We start from the raw sequence: 25,015 nt of genomic DNA, 5'->3' as shown, positions 1-25,015 counted from the left end.
TCCAGGAGTTTATGATGGACAGGGAGGCCTGGTGTGCTGCAGTCCGTGGGGTCGCAAAGAGTGACACACGACTGAGTGACTGAACAACAACTGGAGTAGAGGGCTGTATTTCAGGTGAGTGAAGGTGGAGTACTGGGAGAGTGAGCTGTAGGTTGAGAAGTGAATGGAAGGGTTGAGTTGGGAAGCAAGAGGACCAGTGTCTGGGGGGAGCAGATAGGGGAATGGTGTCTGGGGGCACGGTGGGAAACTCACTCTGTATTTTAAAGGGTACCAGGGGACTTCCCTGGTGGTCCGGTGGTTAAGACCCTGCATGTCTGGTGCACAGGGCATGGGATCAGGGAACTAAGATCAGGGAACTAAGATCCCACATGCCGTGCCGTGTAGCCAAAAAATAAAAAAATAAAGGGCACCAGGAAGAGTCTACACTTCGGGGAGACAGAGGTAGGTGTGGACTGCTGGCTCAGCGGGGCTGGAAAAGTTCTGGGTGTCAGGAAGTTAACATGATCTACCTGGGGGCAGGGCAAGGGTCCACATGACCATCAGTTATAGCTGATCACGAGCCTTGAGCTGGGGAGGGGGGCTCCCAGAGGTCCCAGGAGGGTCTTGGGTGCAGTCAGAGGAGTGACTGTGGAGGAGGGAGGTGGACAAAGGGGCCGGGGGGATTGGCCGGACGTAGTCTGGGTGAAGAACGCAGTCACTCGGGGGTGTCTCTGGGCTCTGGGGAGGGTCCTGGGAGGATCTGAAACCTCACCGTCAGAGCGAGGCAGTGGCGGGCACAGGCGGCCTTGTGTAGCGCGGTCATGCCATCCCGGGCCCGGAAGTCAATGTGCGCCCCGCCCAGGCATAGGGTTCGAATCACCTCTACGGAGCCTTCGGTCTGAGCAGCCAGCGTCAGGGGGGTCTCTGGGAGGCAGGGGGAAAGGCCGGTCATGTGCAGCCCCTGGGCCTCATCGTCCCTGACTCCCCAGCCCTCCCAAAGCACCCCACCCTGCCGCCCGCTCCCTACCTCCTGAATCTGAGTCATGATAATTGGGGTCCAGCCCCTTGTCCAGCAGCCGTGCCACCTTATCGGATGTCCCGAGCTGCACGTACTCCAGGAACTTCTTCAACCCCGTCTGAGTCGCAGATGAGAGAGAGAGAGAAGACAGGCGGTCAGGGAGGAAAGAGGCAAGGCTGGGTTTGGAGCAGCGCTGTCCAGTGGAATCACACAGCAAGCCACACATGCCATCGAGAAGTCCCTAGTAGCCACCACTTTTTTTAAAGGAAGAAGACCTTCCAATTATATTGAAATTCACTTCGATGACCTATCTGTTTTTAGTCTATCATATATATCCACAATATTACTGATTCAACAGGTAATCCACATGAAATTTATTACTGAGATACTTTCAGGGGTACTGAGTCGTCAAGATCCATTGTGTATTTCACGCTCATAGTGAGGCTCAATTTGGACCTGGTACACCGCAGGTACCCCGGCGGCCGTATGTGGCTGGCTGCTCCCGCAGATGGTACAGGTCTGGATGGATAGACTGTTCGGGGGAGGACAGAGACAAGTGCATGGTGGGGTGGGGCTGAGGGTAAGAAGCAGCCAGCGAGCTTTCTTCCCAAGTGTCAAGGATCGTTCATTTCACTTCCGACCGAAGCAGCCCCCTGACTTCCTCCCAGCTTTCAGGGGACCAGAAGAGACGCAGGCGATACAGCCTGAGGACTGGAGGGCAAGGTGTGTGAGTACACAACTAAGTCGCTCAGTTGTATCCAACTCTTTGTGGCCCTACGGACAGTAGCCCGCCAGGCTCCTCTGTCCATGGGATTCTCCAGGCAAGAATTCTGGAGTGGGATGCCATTTCCTCCTCCGGGGGATCTTTCCCATATGGGGATCAAACCTGTGCCCCCTGCATTGTCAGGCGGATTCTTTACCACTGAGCCACCAGGGAAGCCCCAGAGAGCAAGATGCCAGGAGGATAAATGGCTGCAGAGGAGTGCATCCTTGGATCTGGTAGAGATTTAGGCTCTGAAATTGTGTGAACTGCAGGGTGTCTATGAAACTGCCCCTAGACAGAGGGACACTAGATACCAGAGTCACAGGCCACGTTGGCTGGGGGTGGGGGGGCTTTCCTGCATGGGATATAGGGGCCCCAGGAGATGAGAGGGGAGAATCCAAGGATGAAGAAAGTGGGAGCCAGGTGGAAATGGCACGAGCCTGGGCAGAGGCACAAAGAGAGAAGATGAGAAAAGCTCTGATGTATGCTAGAGGCGGGAAGGGATAGTTAAGGACTTTGGGAAGGTTCTGTACGCATTATTGTGTTTAAAATGAATAACCAACAAGGATGTACTGTATAGCACGTGGAACTCTGCTCAACACTGTGTGCCAGCCTGGATGGGGGAGGAGTTTGGGGGAGAATGTATACACGTATATGTACGGCTGAGTCCTTTCCCTGTCCACCTGAACCTATCACAACATTCTGAATCAGTTATACTCCAGTACGAAATAAAAAGTTTTTTTGTTTTTTTTTTTAATGAAAGGCTGTGATGGAGTCATCAGGTGCATTTGGGGTTGTCCCAAATATGACACAGCATCCCAAGTTAAGTGTGAGATGCTGGCAGAAGAAAAGAAGGTTTGCAGGGTCGTTGGGAAGAGCTAGGAGAGAAAGTAGTTAGGGAAGGGGGCTCCAGGTTGGGGGTGGTGGCGTAAGTGCCAGCAGGGTTCTCTCACCTTCGTGTGCAACTTGGCCAGCTGCTTCTCATCCAGGTTGGTCTGCTTGTAAACACGGGTCTTGTATCGGAACTGAGGCCATGGGGGGGGGTGGGCGGTGCGGGTGACGGGAGAGACAAAAGACTCAGAGTCAGGAGTCTGGACCTCTTCTGAGCCAGGGAAGTCAGTGCAGGGTCAGGACGAAAAATAGCCCCAGAGTCTTGGCTGGGTGGGCAGAGGGCTGCTGGCCACTACGGGCCTGTGGACTGCAACCCCTAAGGTGTCTGGACCCCGCGGGGTATGTTCTAGAATAACCACTGTCATTTCCCACTTTGGTAGGCCAGAGGAAACTTGGGGCAGGGAAATGACTCACCCAAGGCCACTCTGCCTGCTGGTCAGAGGCAAGAACGCCCTGGTAATGTGAACTTAGGCCTCTCTGATTCTGATTGTTAAGTCAAAGTGTTCAGTCACTCAGTCGTGTCCAACTCTTTGCGACCTCAATGGACTAGCCCACCAGGCTTCTCTGTCCATGGGATTTTCCAGGCAAGAACACTGGAGTGGATTGCCATTCCCTCCTCCAGGGGATCTTCCCGACCCAGGGATGGAATCCGTGTCTCCTGCATTGCAGGCGGATTCTTTACCCTCTGAGCCACCAGGGAAGCCCCGGGATTCTTAGGGCACCCTTTATATCCAGAAGTGCCCACAGGGTTTTCCCTTGCTGAGGGCTGGGCTGGGAGAAAAAAACGGGGAGCGGGCAGACGCCTGCTTGCATCTGCGAAGGGGCTGGGAAGGCTGTGGGGGTCTCACCTCCAGGTAGGGCACCCCCTTCTCGAAGGACTGGGGGTACTCCCGCAGCAGCCGCTCCTCCTCCAGGAAGTTGGCGTCCCGGCCCGAGGTGGCTGGCTGGAACAGGCCATAGTTGAGCACGTCCTGGAGGCTCTCGCTCAGGGCACAGAGCACCTGCTGCTTGGCCGTCCAGATGGTGGCATCGGGGTTGAAGCGCAGGCATTTCTGGTGGGGGAGGCGACAGGAGAGAGAGAAGGGGCCTGAGGTGGTCTGCAGAGGGCTACGGGTGATTCCCGGGACAGCGGAGGGCTGGGGGAAACCCATGAGGGTCTGGCAGTGGGGGCCATGTGTGAGGGCATCCAGAACCAGAGCCCCCCTCCCCTTCCCCTCTCCCCGTGCAGACTCCGGTGGTCCCTGTCTCCCACCACCACCCCACCCCCCCGCCCCCCATCCGCCGGCCAGCAGGCTATTGCTCACTGTCTGGTGAAGGTCAGGGATGCCGATCCTAAAAACCATCATGCTGAAGTGGGCGTCGTCTGGGACGGACATGGAGCGGCTCTGGAGGCCTCGGATCGAGGCCAGGCTACCAGGTGCTGCGCTGCCCCGGCCCCGGGTCCCCCGGGGGCCTCTCCCGGGCCCGTCTGGGGAGCTGTCGGACTCTGAGCCCCCCTCGGGACACTCGCTGACACTGTGGCGTTCTTCGTCCTCGCTTGACGCGGGGCTGTGGGTCATCGTGGGGCCACGGGGCGATGGGGGACGGCAGCATCACAGGCGGCTGGCGGGGGAAGGGGCAGGGGTGGCGGTCAGACCAGGAGCCCAGGCCCTTTGGAGGCCACGGGTGCACTCAGTGGTCAAACACGGTCCAGGGCAGTGGCTCCAAGCTGCCCGAGGGAGACAGGCAGGAGGCTGGACACACCCCCAGACACTCCTACCGCCTCCAAGCTCTCTCCTGAGCTGCCGGGCACACACGCCCCCACCCCCCCCAGCCCTGCCATGCTGCCTGCACGTGTCTCCTTCCCTGCCCTTGGCCTTGCTCGCAGCCCCCCGCCCCTTCTGCGCCCCACTTTGCCGCTGACCCAGCGCGGCGGTGTCCCAGAAACCGCAGAATCACCGCGGGAGCCGCTGGCCCACTTTGCCAGGCCAGGGATAATGCAGCTAAAATTAGCCCAGGACAGACAGGTGGGCGACCCACCGGCACCTTGCCCTCCTGGCCCCAGCCTGGCCCCTCCTCACGCGAGGTCCTCCCCGCCTTCTGCTCCTGGTGCCTCCCGGATGACCGCGAGGAGGCTGAGATGTAGTAAGGAGGAGAGGGAGGTGCCCTGAGCCTAGGGTGGAGCCGGTGACTTCACTGAAGTGTGGCTGACCGCGTGTGTGTGGAGGGCTGCTGGACAGCCAGCATCCCAGGGGGCAGGGGCACCTGGCCGGGGCAGAGAGTACCACACATGAGGTGTCCCCCGGGGGGAACCACAAGAGGTGGCCTGTGCAAGTTTCCGAGGGGCATCTTGAGAGGGTGTGTGGGTGGGTGGAGAGACTGGCCCTGGCAGGGCTGTCCGGGTGACAGCCTTGCGGTGGGTGGCCTGGGTGGGTGTAGGGCGGCGGTAGGTGACCTGCGGGTGTGTTCGAGGCCTGGCGCTGCTGGGTGGAAGGACGGGCATCGCCTGGTCCTGGGGGCCCCATCTGAGGGAGACTGGGGGGCTGGGAGGGAGGCTAAGGAGTGGGATGAGAGTCTGGTGGGTGAGGGTGAGATCCCCACTATTCTTCAGATCCCCACTGTTCTTCGCCCCTGAATTGGTCTTATAAGGGTGAGTCCAGATGGGGCCCTTCTTTCCCGTTTTCTGCCCCCCTCCCACCCCAGCACCGGAAACCAGAATGTCTGGTCTGGTCCCTCCCCCCCACACCAGGCCCGGCTCCTGCACGTTGCCATGGAGATGGGAAGCAGTGGAGGGTACTGCTGACTTTGGGGGAGTGGGGATGGGCTGGGGGGGTTGGGGAGGGAAGACAAAATGTGTGCGGGGGGGGGGGGGGAGGAGAGTTTCAAGAACTGTGGGCGAGCCAGCCTCCAGCCATGGGCTGGCCACCCCCTCCCCTAAGCGTGGCCACGGCTCCCTCCCCCACTGGGTACCCAGCAGAGCCTCCCCTACTTGGCCCTGGCGAAGACCCCCCACCCCCCCGCCCGGCCTCCTCCTACCCGGCGACTCCACTCCCACCTCTAGATCTGGGGCTGGCAGCCACTCCCCCTCGGCTGACCCCGGCTGACCCCCTCCCCCAGCCTCCACGGACTCCTGAAAGCAAAGCTCGCCCGGTCCCCCGGCGCGTGCGGCTGCCCCCAACCCCCAGGACCAGCTCGGGCCCCTCCCCCTCAGCCCCCGAGGGAGGGAGCGGGCACACTCCGCCGGGGCGGCATGAATCAAACGCTCCGCGGCTAAGAATAGCTGGCACGCAGCTGGTACCGAGACGGGCTGAGGAATCGGCGGGGGGGGGGGGGGGGAGAAAGGGGAGAGAGGGGGTGCCCTGGGAGGCTGCGGGGGTACGGCGGGGGGAGGCTGCCGGCGTGGCCGAGAGCCGGCCCGGGAGAATGAATGGAGGCGGAGAGGCTGGGAGAGGCGGGCAGACGGAGCCCGGGCTGGGGCCGAGAAACTGGTGGGGGAGAGCCCGGGTCCGCGGAGAGGGGGGGAGCAGGACTCGGGGGCGGGAACCGAGGGGGCGCGCCGGCCAGTGGGGAAGGAAGCGGGGACCGGGTTGGGATGCAGGGAGCTCGTGAAAGGGTGGGAGGGGATTGGACGAGTCTGGAAGGAGAAGCCGAAACCACAGGGGGTCGAAAGGGGCGGCGAAGGCCGAGGCCCTGACCCCCGCTGGAGGGGGTGGGCGCCAGAATGACCACGGCGAGGGGCCTCGAGGGGTGGGGCCGCAGGAGGGGTCCAGGGGGCCCAGGTGGGCCGCGATGGGCGAGGCGGGGGAGTGGCCGGGCCGGGCTGGCCGGGAGGCGGTTACCGCGACCGAGCCCTCGGCCCAGGAGCGCGGGGAGGCGGGTTCGGGCAGGGGGCTAAGGGGCCGCATGCCCCCAGCAAGTCCGCGATCCGGGACGGGGCACGAGGGACCCGGGCGTAACCCAATTTGGCGTCGCCCGGGGCAACGCTCCCCTCCTCACCCCTGCCCCCAACCGCACACCCGGGCCGGGAGCCCGGCGCTCGGCCAAGGACGTCCGGGGCGCCCCCGCCCCCGCCCGCGGCCCCAGGCCCGCGCTTCACCCCCCAACCCAGACCCCCGGTTTTCGGCCCCCTTACCTGCCTGGCGGGGCTGCTGAGTCCCGGTCGGCGGCGCCCGCGGCCCCTCCCCCCTCCCCCCACCCCCCACCCCCCCGGAGACGGGGGACCCTCAGGCCATGCCCCACCGCCCCGGAGGGCGAGCGGGCCCGGGGAGGGGGCGGGCGGGGGCCGGGGGGCGGGCGGGGGGGCCGCGGACCTCACCCCCCACGCGGGCCGGGCCTGGCCATCCGCAGAGCGCCCCCCCTTGCGCCGCGGCCGCCGCGCCCCTCCTAGCTAGCCCGCCCCCGGCTCGGTCCGGCCGGCTCCGGGCGCCGCGTCTCCGTCGGCTCCTCTCCTCGGCCTCAGGCCGCCGCCGCCGCCGCCGCCGCCGCCGCCGCCCGCTCCGCGCCTCCTCTGCCTCCCGGCTCGCTCTCTCGCTCTCGCTGTCTCTCCCTCACCCGGTCTCTCTCTCTCCCTCCCTCCCTCTCTCCCTCCCTCCGCCCTCTCCCCTCCCTCCGGGAGCCGGCGGAGGAGACATCGCCCCTCCCCGCGCCCCCAAACCTCGCCCATCCCCCCCCGCCGGCTCCGCCCCCTCCCCCTGCCCTCCCCCACCGCTCCTCTCCGCCGCCAGATTCCCGAACCCTGACTCCACCCCTGCTTGCCCCAGTACCCCGGGGATGGGGCTCCGCCCCCCTAAGGGTGCCTCTCCCCGCACCCCCCCAGGACCGCCCCTTCCCAGGGCGCCCCCACCACCTCTACCCACAGTAGGGTGCAATTAAGTATTCGTTGCTAGACTCTACACCCCCAAACTGGATGGTGAGAGCTATAGATTCCTGCCCTGTCCCCCCAACACACACACACCTTCCCGCAAGGCACAGGTGCAGCGAGTCGCTCCCCAGCCCTGCCCCTGCAGACGTCTCCACATACACATCTTCTCCAGGGCGTGCGGGCTCTCGCAGGATACATTACCATGAGCACAGCCAGCTACATCATGTACATATCACACCCGTGTGCCGGAGCATGCACACGGCAGAGCACACGCGTCTACCCACCCCACACACGGGCACGCAGCCCGCTGTGCTTGCTCAGAGCTCTAGCTCACACGCAACCCTGAAACAGAGACACAGAACCACAGGGAGACGTGTGCTTTGTCTCCATCACATTCACCCACCGTGCCCTGGCCGTCCATCACACAGGTGTGCACATGCCCATCGAGAAGCACGACCCTGCACCACCACTTCCTTCCCGATAATTAACTCTGACATTTCTTGAGCACTTTCTGTGTGCCTGGCTCTGTGCTGGGTTTACTCCTCAACTTTGCACACTGTAATCCTCTGGGCTATGGACTTGCACTATCCCCATTTACGAGAGGGGAAAACTGAGGCCCAGAGAGGTTAAGCAATTTGCCCAAGGTCACCCAGCCAGCAAGAGTTGGTGGCCAGGATCAGAGACAGGTGGCCTGGCTCAAAGTCTTTAGACTGCTGTGTGCTGGGGTTCAGTACTGGCCACTCCATAGCTGCATATCTTTCTTTGCCACACATGATCCCCCCCAGCCATCTCCGCATTGCACGTGGGATACACCTGCAGAGACAGGGCCGATCCCATAGGGCAGCGGTGAGTGTGTCGCCACAGCCCAGGCCCCTACCCTTCTCCCAGCTCCAACAGCTCCTCCAGGGCCACCAACCAGAGCCCAGGCACCTGCGGAGGGCAGTTCCAGGCAGCCTCTGGGTGTGCATCCAGCTGCAGGCTCTGGGGTGCCATGGGATGAGCGGGAGCAGGTGCCAGCCCAGCTGCCCCAGGAGGCCCAGTTCTGGATTCACCCCCACCAGCCCAGGTGGTGAGCAGCTGGGCCTGGGGAGAAAACAGCTGCCTGTGTGTGTCGGCACCAGCAGTGAGAGGGGCTCTGTACCCTTTCTACAGTTTATGAGGCTTTTCTCGGCCTGGGCATCAGCTCTTGGTGAGGGGTCCCCAGGCTCCTCATGAGTGCCCAAGAGAGGCCCGAGCTCTGAGGCAGTGGGCAGCCTGCCCAAGGTCACACTGCCCTTTGCTTTCTTGGAAAATGGAAAAGTCTGGCTGTGTTGATTTCCAAGGCCCCATCCTGGGGCTCCCAGCAGCTGAGGGCGGATGCCCTGCTCGTGCCAGGAGCCAGAAGCTTCTGCTAGCTGCCGCCGCTGTGCTGGTAACCTCCAGCAGGCCCAGCTGTCCCCTCTCTGAGCCTTGGTGTCCCCCCTGGAAGAGTGGGCCCTGTGATCCTGGCACTGCCCGCCTGGCTGAAGCTGGGGAAGCCCTACATGACTCATGGGTCTGGCATGGAGTGGGCATGGCCAGCCTCCTGCTGCTCCTGCCTCTGCAGCCTCCCTGCCCCTGCCCTCATAACCTCTACCCCGGTCACCAGGCACCCCCACCCCCACCCCCAGGGCCACAGGAAACTCGAGTTTCCACTTAAACACAATCATGCAGGGTTCAGTCTTTTGGCAGAGCTGCGACCCCACTGCCAGGGAAGGCTCCTTTCCTTGTTCAATTGACTGAGTACCTACTATGCGCTGGGTTGGCCCTGTCCTAGCTCCGAGGATACAGCCATGAAGAGGGATGCCTGCCTTCATTGGCGAGAGACAGACATCAAACAGATAAACAAGCCAGCAAGACAAGGCTGGTCTTGATTCAGCCAAAAAAGACAAAAAGGGGTGTTTGAATAAACTACCTGGGGAAGGCCTCTCTGAGCTGAGACCTCAGTGATGAGAAGGAGCTGGGGGGAAGAGCCTTCTAGAAGGAGGAAAAGGCTGGCGCAAAAGCTCTGAAGCGGGAAGGAGCTTAGCATTCAGGAAGTAGTGAAGAGATCAGTGTGGCTGGAGCTTGGAGGGGGGCGGTGAAGGGAGTGGGGGTGATGAGTTTGCAGAGGTGCAAAGGATCCACCCTTCCCTGCCCACCCCCAGGCTGGGCAGGCCAGGCCTGTGCTGAGGCCAGGGTTTGGCTTCACTCCCGCACATGATGGGAAGCTGAGGGGGAGCAGGGGAGTGGGGAGTGATGTGATCTGATTTACGGTTTGGAAGCATTGCTCTGGCTGCGGCAGGCTGCGTGGATTGGAGGGGCTCGGGAGGAAGGAGGGGAGAGGCAGGAGGAGAGGACTGCAGTGGTCCAGGCAGGAGATGAAGTAGCTCTCAACGCTCAGAGCTCTCTGTGCACCCAGCCCAGCAGCTGCTTACTCCACCTCCTGGAGAAAGCTTCTCGGACCCCACCCAACCTCCACCCTCCCCTCTGCCCCAGCCCCTCACCCAGATGGGGCTGTCTGCGGGGTCTGTGAACAGCTGGAATCCCCCATGTTACCCCCAACCAGGACCCAGACTGCAGGAGGCTTCCAGGAAAGCATGGCAGATGGATCCAAGAGCCCTACCTTTCTGGGGGCTGCACACAAGCCACACGCGTGCTCTTTGCACGGATCCCCACAGACAGGCACAGATGCTCATCTGGATCTGGAGCAAGGGTCTGGAGGGCAGGATGGGAGATCTGGGGGGCAGGAGGTGCTCTAGAGCCTGAGAATGCTGTGAGAGCTTCATTCCACAGGGTGTGTGGGCAACGGTGGCCACAGGATAATAACAACCTTAGCAAGACCTTGAGGTCTCCCCTGACCTGAGGCGTGGCCAGGGAGAGGAGAGGGAAGCAAGGCCAAGCCCTGGCAACTCCCCAAGGAGGTTCCTGGGCAGAGGCTGAGCCCCCAGGATCCCTTGGGGAGCTGGCTCCATCCTCCTGACCTTCTGGAGCTTCTGGCCGAGGCAGAAGGGAAGAGCAGGACAGGACGGAAGCAAGCTCTGGAAAGTGGGAAGAGGAGGGCGTGTGTGGAGACCCAAGGCGGGATCCAAGCTTTGGAACGCTGGAGGTTTCCGGCCACAGAGGCAGGGCCTCCGGGGAGCCAAGAGAGGCGGGGAGAGACACACACAGAGGAGCAGAGACCAACGGACCGAGACAAGAGTTGGGAGGAGAGGGACCAGAGAGAAGCTGGGAGAGGCGCGAACCAGGGGGCTGGTGATCAGCACACACTCCGGGTCCCCAGAAACATCCTTCTCCTCCAAAACACACCCTTCTGCAGCCTTGGGTGCTCCGAGACCAGCCTGATGCAGGCCGCCTGGCTCCTTGGCGCGCTGGTGGTACCCCAGCTCCTGGGCTTCAGTCATGGGGCTCGGGGAGCTGAGAGGGAGTGGGAGGGGGGCTGGGGTGGCGCCCAGGAGGAGGAGCGGGAGAGGGAAGCCCTGATGCTGAAGGTGAGTTGGAGACTGCTGGGACTCTAGTGGCGGGACCCGGGTGGGCGACTGTGGGCTTGGGAGGGTGTATTCCAGGGTTAGAAGAATGGGCAACGGGAGGGATGGGATAGGCTCGGAGGATGAAGGTGATGGGTTCAGAGAAGAGGGCAGACAGCCAGCTGACAGCTGGAAAGGGGCGTCTGGGGAGTCTGAATGTAGCTGCCAGCCTGGCCCTGATCACCCTCCTTGCCTTAGCATTTACAGGAAGCGCTGGGGCTGCCTGCTAGGAGGGGAGATCAAAATCCCGAGGGAAACTCTGAAGGCAGGGGGGCCTGGGCGACCGAGGAGAACGGGCAGGGGGAGGAAGGCGAGGAGGAACCCACACCGACCCCCGGCGTCAGCCCCAGCCCCTCTCCCACCCCGGAGGACGCCATCACTTATATCCGTAAGTAATCCTTAGCTCCGCCCTGCGACCCCCAACCCCGGCCTCCGTGGTCATTTTCACAAAAAAGAACCGTCCTTTCCCTGCCCCAGGATTTTTCAGTTGCCCACCGCCCAGCTCGGAGCCCTCACACCCAGGAGCTCCGGGTCCCCGGCTTTGCCTTTCAAGAGACCGGGGTGGCCACCGGCCCCTACCTTCCAGAAATCTTGAGGGCCCCCACCCCTCACCCCAACTCCGCCCCAGAAGCCGTAGGTCCCGGGTCCCCCCCACGTCCTCCAGTACCCTGGCTCCGCCCCCAGGGTCCCCGTCCAGCGTGCGCCCTGTCCACCCGCAGTGGGTCGCCTGGCCGGCCTGGACGCAGGCCTGCACCAGGTGCACGTCCGTCTGCACGCGCTGGACACCCGCGTGGCCGAGCTTACTCGGGGGCTGCGGCAGCTGAGGGAAGTGGCGGGCGACACCCGCGACGCCGTGCAAGCCCTGCAGGAGGCGCAGAGCCGCGCCGAGCGCGAGCATGGCCGCTTAGAGGGTGAGTCGCATCCCGCCGGGCGGGGAAGGAGGGACGATCCAGGTCAGGCCGCGGACCGGTGGGGAGAGGGGAGCCCCGAAGGGTGTCTGAGACTTGAGGACCCTAGGTGTTAGGGGCGAGGGGAGAGCGGCCCTCGAGGATTTGGGGTGTGCTGGCTGATGGGGAGGGTGAACATGGTCCCAACCGTGCTAGTGAGCCGACCCTGCTCCGGCCGTACCACGCCCCCTACGGTCCCGCCCCCACGTCCTGGCCACGCCCCCTGGCGGCTCTGTCACTGGCTCCGGGTGACTCTGGTCCCGCCCTCGACCCGCCCCCGAGGCACTAACCCCGCCTCCGCTCGGCCCCGCCCCGTCCCGCCCGCAGGCTGCCTGAAGGGGGCGCGTCTTGGACACAAGTGCTTCCTGCTCTCGCGCGACTTCGAGGCTCAGGCGGCGGCGCAGGCGCGGTGCGTGGCGCGGGGCGGGAGCCTGGCTCAGCCAGCTGACAGTCGGCAGATGGAGACGCTCACCCGCTACCTGCGCGCGGCGCTCGCCCCGTACAACTGGCCGGTGTGGCTGGGCGTGCACGACCGGCGCGCCGAGGGCCTGTACCTCTTCGAGAACGGCCAGCGCGTATCCTTCTTCGCCTGGCACCGCGCCCCCAGCCCTGAGCCCGGCGCCCGGCCCAGCGCCGCGCCGCACCCGCTCAGCCCCAACCAGCCCAACGGCGGCGTGCTCGAGAACTGCGTGGCTCAGGCCTCGGACGATGGCTCCTGGTGGGACCACGACTGCGATCGGCGCCTCTACTACGTCTGCGAGTTCCCCTATTAGCGGGGCCGGCTCCCCCCACCCTCCACTCCGCCCCACCACCCGCCTTGTGCCTGGGCTATGCCACCAGCAAAGACACCGTTCCTTCCTTCCTTCCTCGCCCGCGGATGGAAATGTGTTTTCCCTGGCTGGCCGATCCCTGGGGGACTCCTGCGGGGCCGGGACCCCTTCCTTGCCTGTCTTTCCCGGAGGCGGTGGGCACGAGGCTAGGTCCCGCGCCAATAAAACGTTGTGGAATCTCACTTGAGTAGGCAGTGGAGGCGCTTTTGGCCTTTTATCTTTTTGAGGGGCAAGGCCTGTCCCCCTCTTACAGGTATTATTCGAGCCCCAGATCAGAGTGATAGAGAACACATGTGCATACGTACACATGGTCATCTTCTCCTGCGCACAGATGTCTGGAGTCCACGAATGCACACGCGGCTGACACCTCTGCCTGCATTGTGCCCCCTACTCAAGGTCTTTGGGACCCAGAGCCTGTCAATCATTGTCCCAGGCCTTGGCCTTGGCCCTGTTCAAAGAGATCTGGGAAGTCCTGCGGGAAAGACTCCCGTTTAACTTTTTTTTTTCTTTTTTTTAAGTGGGTCTCAAACCTGACTCATCAGATGGTACCCATAATGTCATGTAAAGTCAGGCACTGCCCTACCCCCTTCCCCTTCCCCCAACTCCGGGGCCTGTGTTTAGACACAAGCATAAGGACCTACCCAGCCTGGAAGCTCAGGCTCCCTCCCAACCGATCCCTCCACTCCTTGACTTTGAGGCCATGAGCTAATCCCTCCCCGCTATGAGCCTCAGTTTCCTCATCTGAACACAGGCACTATTACCCCTACCTTGTATGGCTCGTAGGATGTTCATATGAGCCCAGGAAAGTGAGCATTTGGGAAAGGGTGGCACATAAGGCACAATTACATTTTCTTCCCCGGCCATTTTTCATACCTTAATCCCCTGGGGCAGTGAGGACACCCAGGCCCAGCCTGGGCCTCAGCACTCTGGACAGCACTCTTTGGAGCAAGAACTCTTTTGGAAACACCCACCCAGTGTCTCCCCACATACAGGCATCATGGTATTCTGACCCTTATACCATCATGGAGCCCAGGAATCAGAATGTGACCCTGTCTGTCCTTATGTCTGTGTCCCTTCCCTTTTGTCAGCCATGGCACCTCCCGCCTAAAGTGTCACCGTTGGCTCCTCCAGTGGGAGGAACGAGCCACTGTGTCATCTCCAGAAGTTGGGGGAGGGAGCACAAGCCACCCACTCCCTTTAAGAGTCATTTCCCAGCCCCACCGTCCCTATAGGAGTCACAGAAGCGGGGGTGGCTTCCGGTCAGGAAGACTTCCATCAGGAGACTGAAGACTTTGACCCAAATTCATCCCCCTCTAAGCTTGTTTCCCAGGGTCGCAGTAGGGCAGCAGGATGTCTTCTAGAACACATAAGGGCATCTCAAAGGGCAGATGAGGCAGACGACGATGAGTATCTGCTGTTACCTGGGAGAGCTCCACTCTCACGGACCTGACATTCTGGGAAGTCAGTGGATGGGACAGTTCAGTGGTTACCTGCCTAGATTCTGGAGCCAGATGGCCCAGGTTCTAATCCTTCCTTGGCCACTTAGCTACTGGGTAACTTGAGTGAGACATAACTTTGCTGTTCCTCAGTGTCCCCATCTGTACAATGGGGGTAATAAGATCTATACCCTAGAATAGTGCCAGACACAGAGGGGTCTTTGCAGCATGGGTTCTGATCCTCAGTTGGCTATTCCAGACACAGAGGGGTCTTTGCAGCATGGGCTCTGATCCTCAGTTGGCTATTTCAATCTCACCTTCACCTCTGCTTGCTCTCTCCAGACACTGTCTCTGCATATGCAAAGGTCCTTCCAAGAATTGGCTAATGAGTCACCGCCCCCCCCAGCATCCCTTCCCAGAAGCGTTAAGTACTGCCTTAGGTGTTCCAGAACGGCTGACTCCTCTCTTGACAGAGCCCTAATCAGCCATACTGGGGACCCCTGTGGGGCAGAGCTGGTATAACTAACTCCCTATTCCCAGCATCCCAGGCATGAGGGTTCTTTGAATGAAGGAAGATGCCTGTGTGATGCTATGGTGGGAACCCTGAGATGACTTTCTTACTGTTTCTCTTCCTCCTTGGTGTCCTGCAGGCCTCAGTCAGGCGCCTCTCCTGGGCTCCCAGTGGATCAGGGGCTTTCCTCATCGCACCTTCCATCATTCTAGGTGCCCTTGTTTGGTCAGTGTCTGTCATATCAGTCCAGAGACAAAGAGTTGTGTACACAGAGATGGCTGAGTTTGGGAATGGATGGCATTTCAAGGACTATTTATTCATCAGATCAGCTAACCTGTATGTTGCATTCTGGGCTGATTCTGGACTCAGCTCTGCATAGGGGAACCCTGCCACCTCCTCCAAGAAGCCCTCCCAGGCCTCTCAAGAGCCCAGAGTCTGCCAATGCCGTCTCCCTGGCTCACCGTGGAACACCTGCGGTTTGAGAGCTTGAAGCCATGGACCAGAGACGGCCCAGCAGGTGGTTGGGATTGATGAGTTAAGGGGTTCCAGAGAAGTGGTGGAGGAAGGGCGCAAACCTGAGATGCCCCATCGTGAAGCAAAAGAACCAGGCCTGCACGGGCCTGGCAGGACTACAAATCCCAGCAGGCTGAGCGGCAGGCCTGCCCAGAACCACATTCCTAGAAGCCATCAGGAGCTTCATGCGGAGCCTCTGGCAAGCTCCTTCCCCTCCTCCAATGTGAAGACTGCCTACGTTCCCTGCAAGCTGGAGGACCACACCCAGTCTCCAATCAGAGCTCAGATCCCGACTCCCCAGCCACTGGACCTCGCCGCGAGGTAGTTTGGGAAATGTAGTCTGGTCCCGAGTCAACCGGTAGGAAAACCAGAATTGGCAGAGTGTAGCAGACTGCTAGTGACTGGAGAAGGAAATGGCAACCCACTCCAGTATTCTTGCCTGAAGAATCCTAGGGACGGCAGAGCCTGGTGGGCTGCCGTCTATGGGGTCGCACAGAGTCGGACACGACTGAAGCGACTTAGCAGCAGCAGCAGCAGCAGCAGCAGCATTCCATTAGCCTTAGAATGTAGTGGGCTCTAAGATCTTTCCCTCGAGAGTTTTTTTTTCAAAATACGGATGAATTTCCACCGGTGTATCATTACCATTCTTTAAAAAGTGAAATCAATTCGTAGAAAATATCAAAATGCAGAGAAAATGGAAAGAAATAGTTCTCAAAATTTGAGTTCTTGAGTTTGTACTGAATTACAATATAAGACACAACATAAAAATTCTTCCTTTGCCTGCTAAAGATATGATAAACACTAGTCCAAACGACTTTAGCCTGTTTTAAAAGAATCAAAGCTTTTTATTTGGAAATAGTTTCAGACTTACAAATAATCTGCACAAACACAGATAGTATTTTGTCTTTGTGTACACCGTTTATCCAGATGTATTTATTAACAGTTCATCCCATTGCTTTAGCTTTATCATCATCAATCTATTTTCAACCTGAAAACATAAAATAGCCAATTATTTTGCCAGCAAAATGAGTTTATGTGGGAATAGCAGAAAAATTGCAATTTGAAACAAGAAAGCTGGGGTGAACAAGTCTGAAGAGGTGACGAACCGGTCAGCTTTTATTAGGGTTCAAGAGAAAACGGGGGAGGATTTTTTAAAATTTATTTATTTTTTAATTGAAGGATAATTGCTTTACAGAATTTTGTTGTTTTCTGTCAAACCTCAGCATGAATCAGCCTTAGGTATATATATATATATATCTCCTCCCTTTTGAACCCCCCTCCCACCTCCCTCCCTATCACACCCCTCTAGGTTGATATAGAGCCCCTGTTTGAGCTCCCTGGGTCATACAGCAAATTCCCATTGGCTATCTATTTTACACATGGCAATGTAAGTTTCCAAAGTTTACCCTTTCCATACATCTCACCCTCTCCTCCCCTCTCCCCAGGTTCATAAATCTGTTCTCTACGTCTCTTTGGAAGGATTGTTTTGAATAAAAGTTCACTGGAGAAGAACAGGAGTTTGGGGTGGTAGTGGTTTCTTGTTGACTGCAAACAGGGGTCAGTGCATTGTTCCTAGGGCAAGGAGGGACCCTCTTCCCTCTTCTTAAAATCAGGAGATGAAATTCTCATGTGAAAACATGTCCTCTCTCCTGTCCCAGGAGGAAAAATCTAATATTCTTAATCATCATAAAAAAGAAGTTGAGGGGCTTACCTGGTGGCCTAGTGGCTAAGACTGTGCTCCCAATGCAGGGGGTCTGGGTTCAATCCCTGGTCAGGGTACTAGATCCTGCATGCTGCAATGAAGACTGCGCATCCCATGTGCCGTGACTGAGACTGGCACAGCCACGTAAATAAATTAAAAATAAGCTGAGACTGAGAGAATTTTATACAAATAATTTTATGTAAATAGACCTTGTTAAAATAATTTTTATCTTTCTTTTTCCCTCTGGTTATGCAGGCTACGGGGCAGGCTATAGTCCATGGGATCACAATGAGTCCGACACAACTGACTTACTAAAACACACACACATACACACGCAGGCTACCATGTGTAATATGTGCATGAAAGCTTGCTCATCAGGGTTTACTGAATTCATTTTAAATGAGGTTTTTTCTGTTTTCACTCTATCCATCTATCCATTCCATCCATCCACTCATCACTCATCCTTCCATCCTAACCTGATCACCAGGGACAAACCAAAGTCAGGTTTACCAATTCGCTGTGATGAAAGAAGGGATTCCCTGGTAGCTCAGCTGGTAAAGAATCCACCTGCAATGCTAGAGACCCCGGTTCGATTCCTGGGTTGTGAAGATCCCCCGGAGAAGGGATAGGCTACACACTCCAGTGTTCCTGGGCTTCCCTGGTGGCTCAGATGGTAAAGGATCCATGCAATGAAGACCACATCCCAGAGAAGGGGCTGTGATCGAGCTATAGAATTTGGGGGAGGAGAGAAATTTGGCTTAAAACTCAACATTCAGGAAACTAATATCATGGCATCTGTTCCATCACTTCATGGCAAATAGATGGGGAAACAATGGAAACAGTGAGAGGCTTTGTTTTTTTGGGCTCCAAAATCACTGCAGATGGTGACTGCAGCCATGAAATTAAAAGACAACTGCTCCTTGGAAGAAAAGCTATGACCAATCTAGATAGCATATTAAAAAGCAGAGACATCACTTTGTCAACAAAGGTCCATCTAGTCAAAGCTATGTTTTTTCCAGTAGTTGTGTATGGATGTGAGAGTTGGACTATAAAGAAAGCTGAGCACCGAAGAATTGATGGTTTTGAACTGTGATGTTGGATAAGACTCCCTTGGACTGCAAGGAGATCCAACCAGTCCATCCTAAAGGAAATCAGTCCTGAATATTCATTGGAAGGACTGATACTGAAGCTGAAACTCCAAAATTTTGGCCACTTGATTCAAAGAACTGACTCATTGGAAAAGATGCTGATGCTGGGAAAGATTGAAGGCAGGAGGAGAAGGGGATGATAGAGGATGAGATGGTTGGATGGCATCACCGACTCAATGGACATGAGTTTGAGCAAGCTCTGGGAGTTGGTGGAGGACAGGGAAGCCTGGCGTGCTGCAGTCCATGGGGTCGCAAAGAGTCAGACATGACTGAGCAGCTGAACTGAACTGAGGAATTTGAGTGAAATTTAAGTGAAGCTGTGTTTTAATAGCTCGGGAGCAAAGCAGAAGTTTGTATAAATGAGTCAACATCAGGTCTGGACTGCAAAGTGGTCTCAGGGTCCTGTTTCCTTGGAAACTACAAAATTAAGACAAATGTGGCATGTGGTGTCTGGAAACTCTATCTAAAGCTCTGTGTCAGGGCTGGAAATGGAGGCTTCTTGTCTGTGTCAAACTGACTTACATCTTCCAGGCAAGAGTAGGATGTTTAACTTTTTTTTTTTTTCTTTTTGCCATGCAGCACAGTTTGCAGGATCCTAGCTCCTCAACCAGGGATCCAATGTAGGCCACTTGGTGAAAGCGCCAGGTCCTAACCACTGGACCGCCCGGAAACTCCCTGTTTAATTCTTACGGAGATACTTTCAAATAGCAAAGGTTCCAAAAGCTTAGGATTTTTGAGAACTACGTTTCTCAGTGAGTAAAATAGTCCTTTGTTGTTGCTGTTGTTTGAGTTGCTCAGTCGTGTCCAACTCTTCCCAACCCCATGGACTGTAGCCCGCCAGTCTCCTCTGTTCATGGGATTCTCCAGGCAAGAATACTGGAGTGGGTTGCCATTTCCTCCTCCAGGGGATCTTCCCCAACCAGGGATCGAACTCACATCTCCTGCTTGGCAGGTGGATTCTTTACCACTGAGCCACCAGGGAAGCCCTAGTAACCCACAGAGGGAGTTGTTACAACACTACAGCTACGTGGTGGGAGAGATCTCTGGGAGAGATGTTACCTGTTAACTTTGCAGCTGGCTTCATCTGTGTCCACAGATGGCAGAGTTTTAGTCCCAGCTGGTTTAATTTCCCCAAATACATAGGTTTTCTGAAGCACGTAAGGGTTAGTTACACACATCACGGCCTTTATCCTTAAATACCTCCCTGTGTATTTCTTCAGAATTAGAGATATTGCCTTGCCTGACCCAGCCGTAATCAACCTCAGTAAATGTAACATTTACATGATACTTGTATAATCTACTGGTGGTTTACCGGTTTAGTCAGTTGGCCCAGATGCTGTCCTTCATAGCATTTTCCCCATGCAGTTCAGGATCCGGCCTGGCATTACCTGTATTTCCTTTAGCTGTTGCGTCTCCTTGAGTCTGGGACATTTCCATATTTATGATATTGACAATTTGGAAGAACAACTCTCCCCCTTTTTAAAAAAAATAGAAGTTCTTCACTTGAATTTGCCTGATGTTTTCTTATGATGATTACATTCAGGTTATATGTTCTCTAGCAGACTGTGTGAGGTCAGGTGTATCCTTCCTTTTAAGGGTCAGTTGAGAGAAGTGTGTGAAGCATGGGATGGCGTCTTTTAAGTTACTTTTCTGTTGTCAGTGGTTCTCCGTGAACATGACTCCTTTCTGGCTTCCTTGGGTTTTTCCTGGGCTACCCCCTGTTCATCATTTGAACAACCTCTCTCCTGCCCCAGCCCCCAGCCCCCATCTCCTAAAGTGCCAGCCTCATCATTTCTAGGAGCAAAGTGCTTCTTTTCAAAGTATGGGTGGTTTGTGTGAGCTGGGCCAGGCAGCAGTGTGAACGTGGGTTTTGGAAATCTCCTTGGGAAGGCAAGTCAACCTTCCCCTCTGGATCTCTCCACGGATTCCAAGTACAACCAGGCTTTGGTTTCTGATCTTGAGCAGTGACAACTCCTGGCCACCTTGTGGGCAGGAAGCCACAGCTGGGGTGGAGTCGGGGGACGGAGATGACAGGAAATGGAACACCAGCTCTGCCTTAAAAATAATCTCTTTGGCTATTTTGTAATATCTGATACATGTAAAACAACAGATATGTAAATATGAGGCATGAAAAGATCACCTATTAACCCATCACTCTATTCAAGAGTGGAGCTTCCCTGGTGGCTCAGTGGTAAAGAATCTGCCTGCCAATGTAGGAGATGTAGGTTCAATTCCTGGGTCTGGAAGATCCCTGGGAGAAGGAAATGGTGGAAACAAGCTCCAATATTTTTGTCTGGGAAATCCCATGGACAGAGGAGCTTGGCAGGCTATAGTCCATGTGGTCACAGGAGAATCGGACGTGACTTAATCACTAAACAACAACTGTTTAAGAGTACAACATGATAAATATAATTAACACAGCTGTGTATTTTATATGAAAGTTGTTAAAAAAGTAAATCCTCAGAGTTCTCATAACAAGGGAATTTTTTTCTGTTTCTTTAATTTTCTATCCATACAAGATGATGGGTGTTCACTGCACTTATCGTAGTGGTCATTTCATGATGTATATAACTCAAATCATTACCCTGTACACCTTAAATTTATGCAGTACTGTATGTCAATTATATCTCAGTAAAACCTGAAGACAAAAATTTAAATACACTTGGAAAAATTTTTATGGTGGTATTTTCTTCTTACTAATTAGTAGTCTTTATATATTCTGCATACTAATCCTTTGCCAGTTTTGCATTCATTGCAGGACCTCCCTAGTGGCTCAGATGGTGAAGAATCTGCCTACAATGCAGGAGGTCCCTGTTTGATATCTGGGTTGGGAAGATCCCCTGGAGAAGGGAACGACTACCCAGTCCAGAATTCCGTGGACAGAGGAGCCTGGCGGGCTATAGTCCATGGGGTTGCAAAGAGTGGGACACGACGGAACAACAGTTTCATTTTCCCATGGATGCATATATTTAGAAAAAAAAATGAATGGGAAATTTTATTATATGTAAATTAAGCCTCAATGGAATTGATTTTTTTTGACAGACCAACAAAGTTTCATGTGTTTTGTTGGCTGGGCTTATCCCCATTCAACATTTCTCTTTGCTGAAAGGCAATTGCTTTTTTAAACTATTGGATCTTCCCAAGGCTAACATCTTGACAGAGCAACTTTCACTTTGCATTGCAGATCTGTGACTTGTACTTTTTGTTTCTTGATGGTGTTGTCTGTTGATTAGAAGTTCTTAAACTTAGTGCAGTCAAATTTCCAAGTGCTTTTGTTTGGTACTTTTGGGGGTTCATTTAAAAAATCCTTCCCTGTGCCCAGGTGACACGGTGTAAATACAAAAATGTCAAAAACAGCATAAATAAGGAAAACATATTTCTACAGGTGGATAAAAAGCATTTGATAAAAACTTTATTCAAGAAAAAAAAGAAAAAAACTTTATTCAATAGATATATTTTTCTGCAATGGGTTAAACATCTAATTCAAATAGTGGGAAAATAAATAAGCCATGAATCAAAACCACAGAAACAAGCAAAAAAGAAGTGATTTTTAAAATATGGGCAAAAATTAGCCTATTATACAGAGTAAAGTAAGTCATGAAGAAAAACACCAATACAATATGTTAATGCATATATATGGAATTTAGAAAGATGGTAACAATGACCCTATATGTGAGACAGCAAAAGAGACACAGATATAAAGAACAGACTTTTGGACTCTGTGGGAGAAGGCGAAGGTGGGATGATTTGAGAGAATAGCATTGAAACATGTATATCACCATACGTGAAATAGATCGCTAGTCCAGGTTCGATGCATGAGACAGGGCACTCAGGGCTGGTGCACTGGGACAACCCTGAGGGATGGGATGGAGGGGGACGTGGGAGGGAGGGTCAGGATGGGGAACACATGTACACCTATGGCTGATTCATGTCAATGTATGGCAAAAACCACTACAAATTGTAAAGTAATTAGTCTCCAATTAAAATAAATTAATTAATTTTTAAAAAACCATTTGAAAATGCAACAAAAAAATATGGGCAAATATCAATGAAATGAATGGGGGAAGAAAAGAAGATGAACAAAACCAAAAACTAGTTTAATTTTGGAAAAAGGTACTAAGATAAATTGACTTTTGGCAAAGCCAAATAGGAATAAAAAAATAGGCTAAGACTTCTCTGGCGGTCCAGTGGTTAAGAATCCACCTGCTGATGCAGGGAGCCCGGGTCCTGCAACTAGTGAAACCTACGTCCCCAGAGCCTGCACTCCGCACAAGGAGAAGCCTCCACAACGAGGAGCCTGCAGACCGCAGCAGGAGCAGCCACCACGCGCCACAGCCAGGCACAGCCCGCAGCAGCAACAAAGACCCGGCTCGGCCGAAAATAAAGTCATAAACAGACTTAAAAATAGGAGGCAGGCTGCAGATAGAACACAGACTGTCAGAGTGAATAGTCTGTGAATAGTCTGTGAATAGTGAATAGTCCACGGGCCAGGGCCGAGATACAAAAAGGTGCGAAATAGTGATTATGACTGTCAGTAAAGGAAAAATATAACATGCTAAAAATTACACAAAATAAAGAACTTGAATAAACCAATACGTAATGAAGTATATAAATTTATATTCAAATAGAAAAAAAGAAAGTAGAGGTGTAAAGACTAAAAGGGAATAGAGAAAGCTGTCATTATTTGAACATGATATAATTATATACCCAATAAGACCAATGGAATGAACAAACTGTGAGAACAAATAATTAGAGATATCGCAAAATCTCCAGTTACAAGGTTAACCTACAAAAACCAATTCTTTTGCTTTACACCAACAATAAACAAACATACAGTGTAAAGATACCATTCACCGTCTAAATGAAATCTAGAAGCCACATAGGAACTAATAAATAAGAAGACGTAAGATTCTCTGGAGACCACTTAAACTCCAATAAAGGGCCCCAACGTGAATTGAATAAAAGCAAAGACATGCTATGCTCTTGGTTGAGGAGATTAAATATTATACTGATGTCAATACCTCACAAATAATTTATAGGTTCAATACAATTGCAAGCAAATTTCTACTCGGATTATTTTAACAGCTAAAGATCCTGATGCTGGGAAAGATTGAAAGCAAAAGGAGAAGGGGGCAGTAGAGGATGAGATGGTTAAGTAGCATCATTGGCTCAATGGACATGAACCTGAGCAAGCTGCAGGAGGTAGTGAAGGATAGGGAAGCCTGGGGTGCCACAGTCCATGGGGTGGCAAAGAGTGGGACGTGACTTAGCGACTGAACAACAAAATTGAGATTCACATATCATACAATTCACACAATTAAAGTGTACAATTCGATGGTTCTTAGTATACTGAGATATGTACAACCATCACCACAGTGAACCAGAAGATTTTTCACCATCCCAAAAAGAAGCCCTATACCATTCAGCAGTCACCTCCCTATCTCCCTGTCTTCTTCCAGCCCTAAGAAACCACTAACCTATTTTCTATCTCTGTACATTTGCATTTGGGGATATTTCCATATATATGAGTGGAATCATATAAATATGTGGTCGTTTGTGACTGGCTTCTTTTACTTAGCGAAATGTTTTAGGTTCATCCAGGTAGAGGTGTGTATGGGTACCTCATTCCTTTTATGCTGAATGACATTTGATTGTATGGACATATCACATTTTGTTTATTCATTTGATGGACCTTTAGATTGCTTCCCTTTCTTGGGCTGTTATGAATAACACTGCTATAACAAGTCTATAAGATCTGTGAACATTTGTGTTCATGTGTCTTGGATCTATGCCTGTTGTTCTGAGTTGCGAAGTCGTGTTCAACTGTTGTGGGACCCCCCTGGACCATAGCCCACCAGGCTCCTCTGTCTATGGGTTTTCCCAGGCAAGAATACTGGAGTGGGTTGCCATTCCCTCCTCCAGGAGATCTTCCCAACCCAGGGATTGAAACTCTCTCTCCTGGATTGGCAGGCGGATTCTTCACCACCGGGGCCACTCAGGTTCTCAGGATTTGTACCTAGGAGGGGAATTTCTGGATCATATGGTCCCTCTATATTTAACTGTCTGAGGAACTGCCAAACTGCTTTCTACAGTGGCTACACCACTTTACAGTTTACATTCCAACCATCAGTGTATGAGTGTTTCAGTTTTTCCATAACCTTGCTGACACTTGTTACTAACTGACCTTTTCTTCTAGCCATCCTAATGGTATGAAGTGGTTTCCCCATTGTGGTTTTGATTTGCATTTATCTAATGACTAGTGATGTTACCTGATGGCTCAGTGGTAAAGAATCCCCCTGCAACACAGGAGACACGGGTTCAATCCCTGGAGAAGATCCCCTGGGGGAGAAATTGGCAACCCACTCCAGTATTCTTGCCTGGGAAATCGCATGGGCAGAGGAAACTGGCGGGCTACAGTCCGTGGAGTCACAAAAGAGTGGGACACGACTTAGCAACTAAACACCAACGCCAATGATGTTAATATTTTCATGTACTTTGGGACCTAAGTTATCTACTTTTGGAGATGTCTTTCAGGTCCTTTTCCCATTAAAAAAAAGTGGGCTGTTACAGATAAACAATGAAGTCCTACTGTATAACATAGGGAACTACATTCAATCTTCTGGGATAAATCATAATGGAAAAGAATATGTTAAAAAGGAATGCATATATGTGTATAACTGAGTCACTTTGCTGTTCAGCAGAAATTAGCACAACATTGTAAATCAGCTATACTAGAGTAAAAAAAATTTTTTTTTAATTAGGCCATTTGTCTTTTTGTTATTGAATTGTAAGAATTTTTTATGTATTCTTATTCTTCTTTTTTACTTGTTGCCTGGGGCTTACCATATACATTTAAATTGATCAGCGGCAGGTTCAGATTTACACTAGGTTAATTTCAGTGAGATATAGAATT

At 54.0% G+C, this 25,015-nt stretch overlaps 2 protein-coding genes across 7 annotated transcripts in view; one reads left to right on the top strand and one right to left on the bottom strand.

Annotated features, from left to right (window-relative positions):
• The window catches only part of SHANK1 (SH3 and multiple ankyrin repeat domains 1), a 50,977-nt gene extending 43,285 nt beyond the window's left edge, over positions 1-7,692 (bottom strand). For 5 of the 6 annotated variants that reach the window (XM_027515019.1, XM_027515021.1, XM_027515022.1 and 2 more), the window contains exons 1-6: positions 6,763-6,830; positions 3,956-4,253; positions 3,500-3,703; positions 2,714-2,785; positions 1,007-1,115; positions 752-903 (exon numbers count right to left, since the gene is read on the bottom strand). In XM_027515019.1, the coding sequence (XP_027370820.1) occupies positions 752-903; positions 1,007-1,115; positions 2,714-2,785; positions 3,500-3,703; positions 3,956-4,210 (792 nt within the window). In that variant the 5' untranslated portion in view covers positions 4,211-4,253; positions 6,763-6,830. Of the gene's footprint in view, positions 1-751; positions 904-1,006; positions 1,116-2,713; positions 2,786-3,499; positions 3,704-3,955; positions 4,254-6,762; positions 6,831-7,584 lie in introns of those variants that run through there. The other variant, XM_027515020.1, reaches the window with a different exon arrangement.
• A 2,741-nt stretch (positions 7,693-10,433) lies between these two features.
• On the top strand, positions 10,434-12,979 carry CLEC11A (C-type lectin domain containing 11A). The gene is made up of 4 exons (XM_027515026.1): positions 10,434-10,979; positions 11,214-11,403; positions 11,735-11,926; positions 12,290-12,979. The coding sequence occupies exons 1-4, from the start codon at positions 10,833-10,835 to the stop codon at positions 12,733-12,735; spliced, it is 975 nt and encodes a 324-aa protein (XP_027370827.1). The 5' UTR covers positions 10,434-10,832; the 3' UTR covers positions 12,736-12,979.
• Positions 12,980-25,015: the final 12,036 nt, after the last annotated feature.

Source organism: Bos indicus x Bos taurus, chromosome 18 (genome assembly GCF_003369695.1).
Source record: "Bos indicus x Bos taurus breed Angus x Brahman F1 hybrid chromosome 18, Bos_hybrid_MaternalHap_v2.0, whole genome shotgun sequence".
In the NCBI taxonomy this organism is placed as follows: Eukaryota; Metazoa; Chordata; class Mammalia; order Artiodactyla; family Bovidae; genus Bos; species Bos indicus x Bos taurus.
The sequence above is the reverse complement of the archived record's forward strand: the minus strand, read 5'-3'. Positions and strand labels throughout refer to the sequence as shown.